The sequence below is a fragment of the Talaromyces stipitatus genome, genomic scaffold (assembly GCF_000003125.1).
Source record: "Talaromyces stipitatus ATCC 10500 scf_1105507295479 genomic scaffold, whole genome shotgun sequence".
Lineage (NCBI taxonomy): Eukaryota > Fungi > Ascomycota > Eurotiomycetes > Eurotiales > Trichocomaceae > Talaromyces > Talaromyces stipitatus.
This window is the reverse complement of record NW_002990124.1, coordinates 58009-74487: the sequence shown is the minus strand read 5'-3', so window position 1 is coordinate 74487 and position 16479 is coordinate 58009. Positions and strand designations below refer to the sequence as shown.

Here is a 16479-nt window from a genome sequence, read left to right as displayed (position 1 = left end):
CCAAAAGTACAGTGGAAATAAGGATTCCTATAGGTCAAAGCTTCAAATCTTCAACGACTACTGTGAACATCTATCCCTACTAAAGAATGTGTATAAACTCGCTTTCCCAACAATGCTCAAAGGCCAAGCCTTGGATTTTTACTATAACAACAAGGAAATATGGGAAGCAAGTGACCATGACCCCGTTGAAGGAATTCGTGCCTATTTTGAAGGCCTGGAATATCATCGAACTGTACTGGATAAGTGGAGCGGAATTTCGCTTCAAAATACAGTCGATGAGAACCCAGAGAAGACATTAAAAGCGTGTCTCAACATGATGCTAACAGAACTTGCAAGTTTATACGACCGCCTAGCTCCAAAACTACGCAACGAAGAATTTTACCTTGTAAGACTTTTACAGGCAACTCGTACACATCCGGCATGCTAACTTGCAACTTCAAAGTAACAAGATACAGTTCCTGGACTAACCCGCGATTTACAATCAGGTGTCAGCCAGTACGAGGACATGATAAAAGCCACGAATGGGCACCGCACTGCAAACTCTAGCACCAACACATACTTTATGGATCGACGGTATTATAACCAACAGTCACACTCGCCTTCTTAAGGCTATTCAATACGACAACACCCCAACCAGAGAGGCAAGAAAAAGTGCTTTGTATATCAAAAACCCGACTGCTGGTCAACACGTCACACGCCCAAGGAAAGAGCGGATTCAAAACGCCGTTATTTGGACCACTTTAATAAGCGTATTGATCAATATATTGCCGACTACGAGGGCACAGAGGATGACGATGAGGAACTGCCAGAGGAACTCTTATCAGCTGCTGATGACCTTATTCTGACAGACGATTATAAATCCGGACCTACACATGATGCCTTGTCAACCCTGTTCACAGCCACATTCTTTACAACGCACAACGATAATGACACGAACCATAGTCTGTCAATAATCATGGAACTAGCAAACTGTTCCGCTTTGCACTGGATTGCCTCACTATTCCTGAAGCCTGACTTGGAAACTGATTCATACAAAACCAACGAAGCAACTCTTAAGGTTCTGACCCCTAAGTCAAGTCACGTCTATCTAAATGAGGGCCGCTATTTGTCAGAAAGCTTTAAGGGTATTGTTATTGACACTGGTGCCGCGCAACTCTCTACAGCCGGATATGGGCAATACCTTGCTTACAAGAGAATCGTCAGAAATATCAATATTAATACTACAACGGCTGGCACGGCAACAGTTCAATTTGGACCTGGCGATCCCTATCAGTCAATAGGGTCAATTGACGTGCCTACACCTATTGGTACTATATGGTTCCATATCCTGATAACCACGACACTGTTCCTAATGTCGCTGTACAAACTCGACAGACTAAAACTCTATTTTGACAATACCTGCAATCTCCTTATCAATAAGAAAACGGGAAAAACAACACCAGTCATTCGTCAGTTTGGCCATCCATTCCTTGTATGGGACTACTCCTACTATACCCACTTACTTACCTCATTTGACTACAACCCCTGCCTCCTCACCGATACCGAATTATGCTGTCTACACCGCCGATTTGGCCACCCTTCAACTAATAGACTTCGCCGTGTACTTACACGTGCGGGCCACAAAACCAACAAGGAAGCAATTGAGCACATTCGCAAATTCTGCCACCATTGTCAAATGTATGACAAGTCACCTGGACGATTCTGGTTCACACTACATGAAGATGTTGACTTCAATCACTCTATCATTATTGATATTATGTACCTTGATGGAGACCCTGTACTTCACATTGTCGATAAAGCAACATGCTTCAATGCCGCTGCGTAGCTACCAAATATCTCAACAAAAGTCGTATGGGACACACTCTGAAAGATCTGGATTGACACGTACCTAGGACCCCCAGACTTAGTTATCACAGACGCTGGAAAGACCTTTACAAGCAGGGAATTCTCATAATCTGCTTCAGCTGTAGGCACAATCATCAAAACAGTACCAATCAAAGCATATTGGTCAATTGGAACCGTTGAACGACACCATGCCATGATTTGCCACTCATATGAAATCATCAAAAAGGAATTACCAGATTTACCTAAAGACGCTGCTCTACAGATGGCTGTCAAGGCTGTCAACAATACAGCTGGCCCAGATGGTTTAGTCCCTACGCTTCTTGTTTTCGGAGCTTACCCACGAATGGTAGAATATGACCCTCCTGCACCTACAATTACACAATGTGCCGCTGCACTCAAAAAGGCAATGACAGAGGTCCGAAAACTACACGCCGAATGACAGGTTCGAGATGCCCTCAATATGCGTAACGGTCCTGCGTCTACAGCTGTACATCTTCTGCCAATAAATTCGGATGTACGCGTATGGAGGGAAGGAAACACCGGCTATGCAGGAGAGTGGAAAGGCCCGTACAAATTACTAAGTGTTGAGGGCGAGACGTGCACAATTCAGTTTCCAGATGGACTAAAGTAATTCCGTACAACTGTTGTGAGGCTGTATTATAAGGCACCGGATGAGAATGACCAAGACACCAATTCAGAGCATACAAATGAAGAGCCTGAGGCACCTTTAGGCACAAACTCAACACCACCCACATCTCAAGACGACGAGCCAGACACATCTACACCCCAGGCAAGGCCTGCACAGCGCCCCCAACAAAATCGGCAATTACCAGCCCGATATCGAGATGACCTCATACAATCGGTATTCACTTAATTCGACCAATCACAAGAGAAAGAGATCAACAGCCTATTAGAAAATGGTGTATTCGAAGTGGTCAAAGTAGACGACATCCCAAAAGGCACCCGAATCTTCAATTCGCGGTTCGTCAACGAGATAAAGAATTGGGGCACCGACAAGGCCTTTGAAAAGTCGCGACTAGTCGTACAAGCCTACAACGACAAAGGGAAAGAGATCGTATTGACTCAATCGCCTACAATACAGCGCTGCAGTCAATGCCTGCTTCTGTGCCTTACAATCTGCATTACTGATACTCATCTTTTTCTACGCGATGTCACGCAAGCCTATGTATAGTCAACCACGCCCCTCGCTCGCAACTTTTATATACGACCCCCTCCCAAACTCGTGCACCTGTTCCCTCCAGGCACAATATTGAAAGTTGTCAAGCCTTTGTACGGTATCCCTGAAGCAGGTAATCACTAGTTTCGAACCTATCACGTACATCACACGGACAAACTTAATATGACAACATCCACCTACAATCCATGCCTCTTGCACTGCATTGACCAGTCACAAGGATTTGGTATTGTTGGCATGCAGACCAATAACACCCTCATCCTCGCCGACAACACTTTTGCGAACCACGAGGAGAATGAGATTAAACGAGCTAATATTCTCTGCAAACCACGAGAGAAGCTTACACCTTCGAACCCGTTAAAATTCAACGGTGGCCTTATTACGGAGGATGCCCAGGGTATTACCCTCACCCAGGAACGCACTTGTAAGCTCATACGGCCTGTACAAGATCGATATGCAGATACAACGAGTTCCCAAGGCAAGGTCCAAAAGGACGTATCGCCGCAGAAACAATATGTGGCTCAACGCGCACTTGGAGCCTACATTGCTTCCGTATCGCAGCCTGAGGCTTCTTTTGATCTATCGTTTGCTGCCCAGATCACAAATCCAGGAAAAGACGACATCAAGTCACTTAATAAACGCCTCCAATGGCAACTTGATAATGCTGAACGCGGATTACGCTTTGTACGTCTAGATTTGGATTCGTTACGCCTCGTAATCTTTGCAGATTCATCCTTCGCAAACAATAAGGATTTCTCCTCCCAAATTAGCTTTGTTATTGTTCTTGCAGATGCCGTAAATAACGCAAATATTGTACACTGGTCCTCAATTAAGTGCAAGCGCGTCACAAGAAGTGTACTTGCTTCTGAACTTTATGCCATGGTTCATGGCTTCGATTCGGCTGCGTCAATTAAATCAACAACAACGCAACTTCTACATCTTACCAAGCCCCTACCCCTTGTTATCTGCACTGACTCGAAGAGCCTGTACGAATGTCTCATCAAATTAGGCACTACCCAAGAAAAGCGTCTAATGATTAACCTCATGTGCCTCCGACAGTCATACGAGCGCCAAGAAATTGCAGAGATCAAGTGGATTGACGGTGAAAGCAATCCAGCCGACGCCATGACAAAGAGCAAACCATATCGCGCTTTACAGGCACTCATCGACACAAATAAGCTTAATATCAATGTGGATGGATGGGTGGAAAGGTCTACAACCCCTCCAACGAAAGCTACACCAATTTCTTTGCTTTGTCAATCCTGTACCGCTCGTCGTCCTATCCCTATTTCTTAGAGAGTTGCCAGTGTCGGAACGTGAATATCAAACCTAGCTCGTTTCGGCACTGGATATCAGTTAGTCTAACGCGGCACGTGCGTGCCGCGTATATATGTAGTTAGCCACTCCCCGTCCCCCTTACTCTTGGGGGGCAGTCATCAATATCAGGAATTCCATACCATATTGATCAGGCTCGTCAGCTTGTCGGAATAGCTGTTCTACGTGACTAGTGCTAGCGACCTAGACGTAGATAAACCGACAGAGAGAAAAGGAAAGACAAGGAAAAACAAAAGAAATATGTAGCTATAAGTCTCTTAGCTTATGTGCTAAGAGGGGGCCTTCGAGGGCAGATATCCTCGAAGAATCGGGTCTCCGTGAGCCATTTGGCTAGTTTGGTGGCGCCCTTTGGGGTGCCCAGGAGGAAAGGAATGACTTCCGAAGGATGTCTAGGGAATCTAGGAGCCTTCCTCTTTGCGATCTGGCAGAAGATAAAGTGGATTGGGGACTTTCTTGCACCGCATCGGCACGTGAGATGGGCATCTGTGTGATTGAACCATTCATGGTAGTCTGCGAAGTCTCCATGTTTTGTGCGTGCTGCAAGGATTCGTCCTAAGATATGGCGGGGAAGCTGGAGTTCTGGTGGGCGTCTTAAAAAGGTGGTGATTTCAAGATCTTGATAGGCCTACGGAGCCGCTGCCTGCCAATATGTCTGTGCTCTTGAGGCAGCTTGTGATTTGGTATGTCGCTTAAATGCTGCATATGACCATGGGTGGGAGATAGGGACGGTTTTTCCCGCGCCCTCTTTGGCAGCGTAGTCTGCTGCTTCATTTCTAGGGATGTTGGCATGTCCTGGGACCCAGCGGATTCAGACTGCCCCACTCTCAATTTGGAGGAGTCTCCTTCTTGATGGCCAGGTAGCGGCAAGTGTGTTGAATGACTCGAAGATGGCTTGAGAGGAGCCTATAGATGTGGAGAGGAGTTGGATAGCGACCTCAAGGTTGTCAAGGCATATCCACAGGTTTGGTGAGCATTAGGCAGTAGAGTGTGTCATCGCAGCTTTTAACCTAGCAAGAGCCGCTTCTACTTCTGCGTCAAAGACTTCTTTATTATGCCCAAGGGGTATTGAGCCACGCAGGAATTAGGAGCCAGCTTAGAAACCAACATAACCACCACCTGTTTGGCCATTTTCTAATTTGGATCCATCTGAGTAGATTATAATATCGTTATTGGGGATGGATTGCAGGAGTATTTGGAAGTTGTCCGCCGCTTCTTCTCTTGTGCGTCCTGACGGGGCACCGACCCATCTTAAGGCTGCTTCTCTGGGTTCTTTTGTACTCCAGGGTGGATGAAGCAGTGGGTTGATCTTTTCCATGTTGGGGAGTGCGAGCACTCGGCGCGCGAAGCGGCTAGTTGGGTGGCCTGTTCGGGCTATGGCTCTGGCTCGTCTTCGAAGAGGGTGATATGGGTCTAGGCGGCTTAGGCGTGTGGATGCAGTGAGGGCGATTTGATCAAGCTCAATCTTAGGAGGGTAAAACCCTGACTCTCGGTGTAGGACAGGTAACTGGGTAGTGCGGAAAACAGGTAGAATTGCCCTTGCCCCTGTTAGAATGACAGTAGATAGGTCCGTTAGATGTTTATTCACTAGGTTTGAGATTGGGGGAGTGTCTGCCTGAGGGCGGGAACGAAATCGGGTGCGGCCTGGCCACCACGTCTCTGCGCCGAAGTAGACTTTACGGAGGACACAGGCCGATATGGCCTGTTGGAGGAGGTGTGGCCTCATTCCATGGACTGTATTTCCAAGCGAGCGGAGGGCGCTAGCTATAGTGAGCACTTTGGATGTCATTTCTTGAACATGCCAGTGGAAGGAGAGCTTTTTGTCAAAGAGGATCCCTAGCTAGCGTAGATATGGACGGTCAGTTGCTTCAGTAACTGTGACTGAGCCCATTAAGACTGAGGGGGTTGTTGCAGGATCTTGATCTGCTCGATGCCGAGAGAAATGCATAAGTTCATATTTATTTGGTGCAAAAGTGATTCCTTCCGCAGTGCCCCATTCAATTGCGTCCTGTAGAGATTCGCTCAGTGTCTGGCAATTAGTTAAGAGGGACGGAGAGATTGCTAGGGTTGCTCCATCATCTGCGTATCCAAATCTAGTTCTAGGGTTACCCATGTGGAAGAGCGGTGCAATGTAAAGTATAAAGAGAATAGGGGAGATAGGGGAGCCTTGGGGAAGGCCACATGATATATCTGTATGAGGACCAAGTTCATTATCAAATCGGATCTGTATGGTTCTTTCTGTGATGAAAGAGCTGATCCAGAGTATTAGATTGTTTGGCCATCCTTGTGTCCGGAGCCAGTAGGTGAGTCTCCCTGGGAGGACATTATCGAATGCTCCTTCCACATCGAAGGTTAGTAGAGATGCTGTTTTCCCTTGGTTCAGGGCTTGTTCTATGTCGTGTGTTAGACATGTGGTAAGGTTGATTACTAATCTTAGAGGAAGGGCTCTAAATTGTTGGCTTGCCAGGACCTTGTAGTGGATTGCTATCCAGGCCATGTTCTGTGCCACTAGACGTTCAAGACCCTTTCCTAGGACAGAGAGGAGAGCGATGGGCCGGTAGGACCTAGGGTTGGTCCAGTCTTCTTTACTGGGCTTTTGCAGAATAGTGAGAATTGCATGTCTGAAACATTTTGGATGATATCCTAATCGTAGGCAGCCTTGGAATAGGAATAAGATCTTGTCTTTGATCAGTGGCCAAGCCGTCTTTAGGATGTTAGTTTGGAGTTCGTCTTCTCCTGGAGCGGTGTTTCTGGCCTTTAAGATAGACTTTTCCACTTGTGCCATGGTGATCTCAGGGAACGGAAGGGTAGTGGTAGGGACAGCTGGGCAGTCTAGCGGGATATCTCCTGCCTCTGTTGTGTTTTGCAGGAGGTTGCGAACTAGTAGGTCTCGCTTCTCCTGAACAGAGACTGCAGGTGGATTATCCGGCCGTAATGGATCCTTGAGAGGAGGGCTGCGATATGACCCCCTCGATTTGTGCCATTTGCTAATATCGAAGACCTCTTTCGTTTGTGAGGTAGTTATTAGCTTATTGCGCCAGAACTCTCTTTGTGTTTTCCTAATTGTGCTGCGAAACTTCTCTTTGGGTAGCAATCCTGATTGGTAGGCTTGTAAGGCTTCTTTGCATTCTAGATTCCACCATGGTTATCCTTTTTTATGGGGGAGGGACCTCTTGGCAGAGCCTTCGTACGCACTGTGTATTGCCGAGGTCAGCCCTTGGGCTAGTGACTCTAGGTTGGCCTTTGAGGAGTCCAGCGGTTGGATCTGTGAGAGGTTAGTGGAGAGGAGAGATAGAAAGAGGGGTTGGTCAAGTGTATCGAATCTTATTTTTTGGGTAGGTAGTGTGTGTCTTTGGTCCCACGGGATAGTGGTTAGCAGTAGTGTATAATCAGAGGTTGAGTCTAGGTGAGGGACGGTGCTAGTGTGTAGTCTGCTCAGCGCTAGTGAGCTAGTAGCATAGGTGAGGTCTAGAACATTGCCTCTTGTATGGGTTAGACAGTCTATTTCTGATATGAGGATAAAGCCTAGATGATCTAACCATTTAATAAAGGGGTCCGCTGATACAGCAGGACGGTAAGTCAGGGAGGGTTGCCATCTAATATGTAGAAGATTGAAGTCTCCAGTGAGGAGAGTAGGTTGTAGGAATAATGTCTCTGGAAGGGATATAAGGGTCTCCATAGCTTTACTAGCTCTGGTGGAGCCAGCTGGGGCGTTATAGGCGTTGATAGTGAGGACTGATTGTCCAGTTGAGGAGAAAATTTGCAGAAAGAGTAGGTCGGATAGGGTTGCTGGATCTGTAATGATAGGCCAAAGCTGGGATGCTTGTAGGCCTGCATTTTTCCAGACATAGGTAAGGACACGGGGCCGTCCAGTTACTGTCCAGCTATCTGTTGGAGAGAAACATTCATATGAAGGATGTCTCTTAGTGATTTTTTGGCTTAGATTTGAAAATATATATGGTTCCTGTATAAGTAGGACGTCAATATTGTTGGTATATGCGAGTGAGAGGGCGATAGTGTGGGAATCAGTACCCCGTCCAACATTTAGTTGGAGTATTGTGAGGGGTTCTTTTGGAGTGGACCGCCAATAGATTATAGGTGTTCTTCGAGAAGTGAGTTGAACCGGTTTTGTGGTTTAGGGGTTGCAAAGCGCACCACGCTAGCTGTGACAGGAGGTTCCTGAGAGGGCGCCGGAGGTGGGGGAGTGGTTGGTCGGAAAGGTGAGGCGACCTGGATTTGTGTAGGTGGAGTATCTATGACCATGTGCTGTTCTTGTGTGGTAGCAGATAACTCTGAGGAGCAGCCTTGTTCTGTACGGGCCTTTGCTAGGTTGATGGCGCATGTTTTGCGGATTTCTGCTCGTTGGGCTTTGGTGCGAGTGGTGCCAGCTTTAGGGCGGAGTGGGCAGTCAGTGAAGTCTGCTAGATGGGGTCCATGGCAGTGAAAGCATCTTAGAGGACAGCAGTGAGGGTTTAGAGTAGAACAGCTATTGTTATGTTCTTCTTCTATATGTTCTAATGAGCCGCAGAGTCGACATCTTGGGGATTGTGCGCAGGACTGTGCATTATGCCATTTCCAGCAGTGGTTATATTGGATGATTGTTACCTTCCTAGTAAGGAAGCAAGCATTGGTGATAGTGCCGAAAAGATGGAGCCGGGTTGAGAGAGAGGCTTTTGAGTCTTCTGAGAAATTGATAAACCAGCTTGAAGATGGTGAGTTGACATTGGCAGCACTAGCGGTAGTCTTACTGACAGATATGGGTCTATAGCCTGTTTGCTCGGCAATTTCAGTAGATAGTGTCGCAGGGTCGACTGGGATCATGGAGTATTGGCCATTAGTAATTTGGCCAATCTTTCTTGGCAGGTTTGTAACTCTATATGAGATCCATCGTGCGCTGCATTCAACTTGGCAGTTACCAAAGTACGTCGATATGACTTCCTTTTGAGCCTCAAGGGTTGAAAGGGCCTCCATAGTTGCAGGACAGAGAGCGAACCTGGTCTTTGTAGTTTGTACTTCTTTCAAGGCGTTGCTGTTAATACCTAGTTGGGCCCGGAGGCTAGTATAGATTGCGTAAGAGTCTATCATTTTTGTGGCATGGTCTATTAGAAGACATACGAAGAGGCGGTAGTCAGGGAGAGATTGTTTCACGTCAGGTGTAGGCTTTTTTGTAGGTAGCTTTATTTATTTTATAGCAGTACCTGATCTGGCTGGGTTGGACTTAGTGATTGTTGCGTAGGAGGACTGCGTGAGGCCGGAGGGGGGACAAGAGGGAGGGGGCGTAGGGGGAAGGGGACTAGGGATAGGGGAAAGGGCTGGGGCAGGGGAATGGGTAGAGAGAGTAGAAGTGATGCTACTTATATAGGCATTAAAATGGTGTTGAGCCACAGTGGCTAGATTATCACTTAGAGTGGCAAGAGCTCCTTGTAGATAAGGGCTGAGGCCAGCCGTCTGGTTGCGGTGTTTATCAAGAAAAGCAGCTATTGGGCTGAAGATTTTCTGACCCTTGGCTGCTCTGGTGGTAGCAGCAGTGGTTGTCTCTTGCAGAACATTTTGTAGAGACCTCTTGTCGGGTTCAGAGCGATTCCGTGCCATGGCGTTGCGGAACGCGTTTTAGCGCGTCTGGGCCGCGTCGCCTGGGACTGGAAGCGGGAGAAAGAGAGAAAATATAGGCAGGAATAGAGCGTCTGTCCAAACCAATGTGTGTAGAGCAAGGGGGTGTGTGTGTGTGTGTGTGTATTTAACGGCCGTGGTTCGTCCTTGGTGTGTGTCCAATCGAGTGTGTGTATATATGTGAGTGTGTGTGTGTGTGTATATATTTAACGCCCGTGGTCTTATAGGGAGGTCCACTTTGAGTAGGTTTTAGGTATTTGCCAGCTGCAATGGTCCGCCTACGCACCATGACCCATACTTCTACCACCATCGTAATTAAGCAGTGAGTTTCAGAAGAAGGAAGGGAAGAAGGAAAGAAAGAAAGAAAGAAGGAAAGAAAGAGAGAAGGAAAAGAGAGATATGAGAGGGAAGTAGGGCTGACTTAGCTAGGTGCTAAGGAGAGGTTGGCGAGGACAGATGTCCTCAAAGAAACGGGTTTCTGCTAGCCATGTGGCTAGTTTTTATGCTCCTTTTACAGTGCCTAAAAGAAAGGAGATGACCTTAGAAGGGGGCCCAGGAGGACGAGGGGCTCGTCTCTTAGCTATATAATAGAAGAAGAAGTGTAGAGGTGCTTTTCGTGCTCTGCATCGGCATAGTAGATAAGCATCATCATGGTTAAAATGTTTGTGATAGTCTGCAAAGTCTCTATGACCGGTACGGGCCGCGATGATGCGGCCAAGATCGAGTTGGTTAAGTAGAAGCTCTCCAGGACGCTTAGGAGATGTGGTTATTTCTAGGTCTTGGTATGTCTGTGGCGCTACAGTCTGCCACCGTGTCTGAGTAGCGGAAAGGGCTTGAGTCTTGGTGTATCTCTTTAGCAAGGCATATAAGGACTTATATGAAGAGCGGGGGATAGAGGCAGCTCCTTCCTTGGCAGCGAGATCAGCCGCTTCATTCTCAGGGATTTTGGTGTGTCCAGGGACCCATCGGATTTAGATTGATCCATTTTTGGTGTGTGGAAGCCTCTCGCGTAGTGGCCAGGCAGCTGCAAGGGTGCGGAAGGATTCAAAGACCTCTTGAGAGGATCCTGTAGAGGGAGATAGGAGGCGCGTGGCAACTTCCAAGTTGTCAAGGCAGATCCATAAGTTGGTAGCAAATTGAGCTGTTGGGTATGCTATTACTGCTTGAGCACCAGCTAGGGCAGCTTCTGCTTCTGCGTCGAAGACCTCTTTCCCATGTCCATATAAGAGTGAGGAGTGGAGGAACTGATAGTGTGCTTGAAATCCAATATAGACATCCCCTGCACGTCTGTCTACTAGCCTAGATCCATCTGAAAAGATTATAATATCAGAGCTAGGGATGGTGCGTTGAAAAGCCGTGAAATCAGCGGCTGCCTGTTCCTTAGTGCGTCCCATGGGAGCTCCTATTCGAGCTTGGGCATTCTCATGAGACTCGCGAGGGTGCCAGGGAGCGTATTGGAGAGGGTTTATCTGCTCAGAGTTGGGGAGGGCCAGTATACGGCGGGCAAATCGGCTGGTTTGTCGGCCATTACTGGCAACCTGTTCTGCGCGTCTTCGAAGTGGGTGGTAAGGATCCAGACGCCGTAGGCGGATAGTTGCAAGGAGGGCTATTTGATCTAGTTCAATTTCTGGCGGAGAGAATCCAGACTCTCGGTAAAGGACAGATATTGGGGTTGTGCGGAAAACTGAAAGGACTGCTCTTACGCCTGTTAGTATTACTTTAGTTAGTTTCTCAAGATGTTCTCCAACTCGGTTTGAAGTCTGGGGAGGCCCAGGGCGAGTACATCCTGACCACCAGGTTTTAGCGTCATAGTATGCTTTATAGAGTACACAGGCTGATACAGCCTGCTGAAGTAAATGAGGTTTAACTCCTCAGATAGTATTCCCTAGAGAGCGAAGGGCATTAGCTATAGTAAGGGCTTTAGATGCTGTTTCACCAACATGCCATTTAAATGTGAGCTTTTTGTTATAGAGGATTCCTAGCCAACGTAGATGTAGTCGTTTAGTATTTTCTGAGACTGTAATAGATCTAGCTTTCACTGAAGGTGTGCAGGTTAGGTCCTGGTCTGCTTTACGTCAGGAGAAGTGAAGAAGCTTGTATTTATCTGGTGCGAAAGTAATGCTCTCTGTAGCGCCCCAGTCAAGAGCTTCTTGAAGTGAGTCTGATAAGCTTCGCAGTTAGTAGCAAGAGATGTCGAGATCGCCAGGTTAGCTGCATCGTCCGCGTAACCAAATTTGTTCCTTGGGTTTCCTAGACGGAATAGAGGCGCTATGTAGAGCATGAAAAGAATGCCAGATACTGGGGATCCTTGTGGAAGACCGCAGGTAATGTTTGTTGAGGCGCCAATCTCTCCATCAAGTCGGATCTGAACTGATCGCCCAGTAGCAAAGGAGGCAATCCAGAGAACAAGATTGGTAGGCCAGCCCTGCTCACGTAGTCTGCGGATCAGTCTGCCGGGAAGCACGGCGTCAAATGCGCCTTTGACATCTAGGGTAAGGAGTGAGGCAGTCATGCCTTGATTTAGCGCTTGTTCAACATCATTAGGTATATGTGACGGTCAGCAATGAGGTTATTCGCAAATGTTGTCGAGGATTAGGTAAGCTAAACCTAATCAAGGAAAGCCTACAACATTGATACAAGGAAAATTCGAGAATTGAAGTCACAAGATTGAATCTACGAATCAACTTTACAGCTCTGTGTCGAGAATCTTCTATTTGAGATTGCGTGGATGGGATTCTCAAGCATAAATAGTGTCCAACAATCCCCTCAAGATGTAGATAGAAGAGTGGGCAGAATAAGGTCAATATCAATATTTCCACTATAAAGATATCTTTGAGTATTAAGCTTAACTGAGTTTGTGCTAGTGCACTGTAAGTTCCAATAGTTATGAGCCTGGGGTCCCTGTGAACAAAGCAAGTCGATATTTGAAGCTATTCACAGTGCCAATCCTCAATTTAGAATGAATTTGGAAGCGTGTACAAAGAGCATCGACCCCATCTCCAACAGTTATATTCAATTATGATTCAGTTCAAATTAGTCCTAAAACAGCTACCTTGGATATTAGCTATGGACATAAAAAAGAACGCGATAATCCTGAAGTCATCAGATGACTGGAGAAAGTAGATCGAACAACTCAGATCAGAGGCCTCAAAGGAAAATGTGTGGGAATATGTCGACCCAAGTCCGAACCATATAATATATAACCCTGCATCAACAAAACCTGTCGAATCTACCTATCCAATATACAAAGCCAATCAAACAGTAGAGCAAAAGAACTTAATGCTCACTGAATTTTAAATTGCCTGGAGTATTTACGAATGAAAACTTAATCGATATAAGAAGCACTAAAAACGTATGAAGGAAGTGCAATCGTATGTTCTTGATACCGTTGATATTGGACATCAACCTCTGATACGGAACATCAGCGACGTTACAGAAATGGTTTTAAAGCTCAAAGAGAAGTTTGCACCAAAACTGAATAGAGAGAAAGCCTTGCTAATAAGATGATACCAAGAACTCATGAATCCAAAACAAGGAATGAAACCCAAGGAATTCTCGAAAAAATAGCAAGAGCTCAAAGTGGACATGGACCTTGCTGACTTCAGTGAGATTCTAGATGAACAGTTAGCTAGAGATTTCATCAAGGCATCAGAAGATATTCTATCTAAATTTCACAAGACGTGGACCAATAAGCTCATGGAATTCAACCTTGGCATTGAATCAAGTATTCTACTTAAAGAACCTCAATTCGACGAAGTAATTAACGCATTCGATCTTTAGAATAAGATGTACTTCAAAATAACCTCACCCTCTCAAAAAGATATTGCAATGGCGACGTTTGGCGACAAATCCAATCAACCTGAAAAAAATCAGCATAGCGAAATAACATTGAAGCCTGAGTTTCAAAAGTGCTTATGTGAGCAAGATCATCGTTTTAAAGATTATCCATATGTGAACATGGAAAAACGTGCCACCAATTGGAAACCAGATAAAGATATACAAAGAAAATTCAACCACCTAGAGAAGAGCTGATACAATCGACTAGGCAAGGCTCTAAGGTCTGTTAAAGAAGAACTTCAGAAGAAAAATAAGGATAAGAAGAAAACTGGTTCTTCAACAGACACAAAGAAGAATAGTGAGAACCAAGAATCAGCAAATTTGGTATATAATTCAGACGAGTTTGTGGGATTGCTCAATGATACAAAGCCACCGGTCCTACAGAGTGTGGTTAGCACTGTATTATCTGCCTCAGGCAGGAACGCTGACCTATGGGACAAGACCTTATATGACACTGGAGCGACAGCCCACATCACTAATAATCAAGAGCGACTAATAAATATACAATTGAATATACGAATAATTCAGACAGGAAAGATAGAGATTAAAATGTATGGACTAGGATAATATATTGTTTATCTAATAGATCCTATATATGATATCGTTAAGCGCAAAGGAATACGAATCCTAGAAATATAATATATCAAAGGATTTCCCACGACAATCCTCTCAGCGAGCAAGCTCCGGGAGCATGGAATCAGGTTTGATAGCAAAACTGAATGACTGTGGGATGAGAAAACGAATAGCGATCTCTATCATGTTAAGTATGATAGAAAATTATTCTTGATTGAATAGGAATCAAATAAGAATACTAGAACTTCTCTATCAAATAAACTAGTTTTCAGTTCATTTGAAAAGAATATCTTGAAAGATCCTACACAAGTGTGGCATAAACATTTTGCTCACATCAAAGCCAGCTTAATTGTAAAAATTCAGGAAGCCACTGAAGAAGCAGTTGTTACTAAGGAAATATCAGCCAGGAACAATGAAGGATTCCAATAGAAGTGCGAAGTCTGCGAGCTCACAAAGGCGCAAAAGAAGATTAGTAGGGTATCAATGACACCACCAACAAGACCCTTCCAAGTCCTATTTGTTAATATTATTGTCATGAATATGGCAATCAACAAGGACTTGTACGCCCTACATGCAGTCGATCTGTACACTAAGTTCCATGCCCTAGTGACAACTCGTATGAAGTCAGTAAACTTCGATCTTGAAACATTGATTGAACAGATTGAGCATACCTTCAAGACAAAAGTCGATGAGATTCATATGGATGGAGAGTCCTCGCTTAATGGGATCAGCTTCAAAGAATATTGTCATAAGCAAAAAATCAAGCTGATAGTGACTGTGCCATATACACTAGAACAGAATGGCCCTAGCGAGCGAGCCGGTGGAATCATCACTATGAAATCTCAAAGCCTGTTGGAGGAAGCCAATCTACCACCAGGATTATAGCCAGAGGCCATGAAAGCAGCAGTCTAGATCATGAATAGAACCCCGATTGAATTACTAGGCTATATAACTCCATATGAAAAAGCCTTTAGGAAGAAACCATATGTTGGTAATCTATTTCTCTTTAGATCTAAGGTATACGTTAAAATCAACACCAAGAAAAGCGACAAAATGGCTCTGCGTGCCCAAATTGGATTCTTAGTTGGTTATGAAGCTCACAATATATGGAGAATATAGGTCTAAGGTCCTAGTAGATCAAAAGTCATACGAGTTTGAGACGTAGTCTTTGATGAGACTAAGAAATATAACCCTGATCATCCATTTGCAAAAGAAATTGTCAAAGAGGGTATAACTAAATATGTTGGCAATATCGATATACCGAATATTAACAAAGCAGACCCCAATATTGTATTCGACTCAGTTGACGACGATATGAGGCTACAGCAATTCTCTGTTAGCCTAGGAAAAACGATGACAGGAGGTAGCACGTCACCTCATGAGCATGCGAATATTGAGCAGCCAACTCAGCCCTTGGATATGCTGTAGAATATGGAAATTGACAGTACATCGACCGAGTCAGTTAAACAGACTCAGATTCCACAGGAGATGGAAATTGACACTCCAACTGAGCCAGGAAATATAGAAATTGACGGAAATAGAATAAATCAAGCGCAAGTTGATAATTGTGAGAATTCCATGATGGAAATTGGCTCAGCTGGGGGGGTGGAGGATAAGAATGAGGATAAGAATAAGGACGAAGTTGATGTCATGGAGAAGAAAGCCAAGGATAAGGATATTCCTAAATTAGATGGAAAAACTAATAATCCGACCAATCAGCCTCGCCAATTACTAAATCCTGAGAGAGATTCTGCCAGTCAAAACGCTTCAAATCAGTTGGATGACAACAATGACAACATGAGAATAAACCAATTGATTACACCGCCAACTACACTACTAACTACACCACCAAATCAGACTACAGGACAGGAAGCTCCTCGAGCACAAGAAATAAGCGCCGACCTGTCAGAATCAAATATAGTGGCAGGATCAAGGATTCGAAAAGCCTCAAACCGAGCTCTGAGCCCTACCTCAATCTCTGCAGGACCATCGAAAACTTCAAAGAGAGATCGAAGCCCAGAACCAAGTCCTATATCAAGAAAAAGGCAGAGAAAGCTTAGTCGCGCATTTCTAGCCAGGCAGAAGTT

General features: G+C 45.3%; 6 protein-coding genes across 6 annotated transcripts, besides 12 other annotated features; 4 read left to right on the top strand and 2 right to left on the bottom strand.

Annotated features, from left to right (window-relative positions):
- Nucleotides 1-112: 112 nt before the first annotated feature.
- On the top strand, nt 113-1825 carry TSTA_007620 (uncharacterized protein; the record flags this gene model as incomplete). Its single annotated transcript, XM_002488743.1, has 3 exons — nt 113-385; nt 516-725; nt 749-1825. The coding sequence occupies 3 exons, from the start codon at nt 113-115 to the stop codon at nt 1823-1825; spliced, it is 1560 nt and encodes a 519-aa protein (XP_002488788.1).
- Nucleotides 1628-2134: a mobile genetic element.
- TSTA_007610 (uncharacterized protein) lies at nt 2039-4336 on the top strand (the record flags this gene model as incomplete). Its single annotated transcript, XM_002488742.1, has 6 exons — nt 2039-2260; nt 2288-2472; nt 2497-2707; nt 2738-2920; nt 3038-3155; nt 3261-4336. The coding sequence occupies 6 exons, from the start codon at nt 2039-2041 to the stop codon at nt 4334-4336; spliced, it is 1995 nt and encodes a 664-aa protein (XP_002488787.1).
- Nucleotides 2525-4228: a mobile genetic element.
- A 301-nt stretch (nt 4337-4637) lies between the features above and the next one.
- On the bottom strand, nt 4638-9964 carry TSTA_007600 (polymerase, putative; the record flags this gene model as incomplete). The annotated part of the gene is made up of 8 exons (XM_002488741.1): nt 4638-4965; nt 5005-5167; nt 5198-5278; nt 5477-6163; nt 6230-7375; nt 7568-8336; nt 8528-9471; nt 9571-9964. 8 exons carry the CDS (start codon nt 9962-9964, stop codon nt 4638-4640), a joined length of 4512 nt encoding a protein of 1503 aa, XP_002488786.1.
- Nucleotides 4881-8351: a mobile genetic element.
- Nucleotides 9626-9717: a sequence feature (C-rich).
- A 123-nt stretch (nt 9965-10087) lies between the features above and the next one.
- Nucleotides 10088-10107: a microsatellite.
- Nucleotides 10108-10148: 41 nt separating this feature from the next.
- Nucleotides 10149-10182: a microsatellite.
- Nucleotides 10183-10315: 133 nt separating this feature from the next.
- Nucleotides 10316-10373: a microsatellite.
- A 262-nt stretch (nt 10374-10635) lies between these two features.
- Nucleotides 10636-12159: a mobile genetic element.
- TSTA_007590 (reverse transcriptase, putative) lies at nt 10954-12494 on the bottom strand (the record flags this gene model as incomplete). Its single annotated transcript, XM_002488740.1, has 2 exons — nt 10954-11588; nt 12212-12494. 2 exons carry the CDS (start codon nt 12492-12494, stop codon nt 10954-10956), a joined length of 918 nt encoding a protein of 305 aa, XP_002488785.1.
- Nucleotides 12126-12524: a mobile genetic element.
- Nucleotides 12525-13567: 1043 nt separating this feature from the next.
- On the top strand, nt 13568-15820 carry TSTA_007580 (uncharacterized protein; the record flags this gene model as incomplete). Its single annotated transcript, XM_002488739.1, has 6 exons — nt 13568-13738; nt 14033-14370; nt 14469-14520; nt 14822-15243; nt 15403-15475; nt 15575-15820. The coding sequence occupies 6 exons, from the start codon at nt 13568-13570 to the stop codon at nt 15818-15820; spliced, it is 1302 nt and encodes a 433-aa protein (XP_002488784.1).
- Nucleotides 14270-15571: a mobile genetic element.
- Nucleotides 14822-15355: a mobile genetic element.
- A 153-nt stretch (nt 15821-15973) lies between the features above and the next one.
- On the top strand, nt 15974-16452 carry TSTA_007570 (uncharacterized protein; the record flags this gene model as incomplete). Its single annotated transcript, XM_002488738.1, has 2 exons — nt 15974-16296; nt 16320-16452. 2 exons carry the CDS (start codon nt 15974-15976, stop codon nt 16450-16452), a joined length of 456 nt encoding a protein of 151 aa, XP_002488783.1.
- Nucleotides 16238-16479: part of a mobile genetic element that runs on past the window's edge.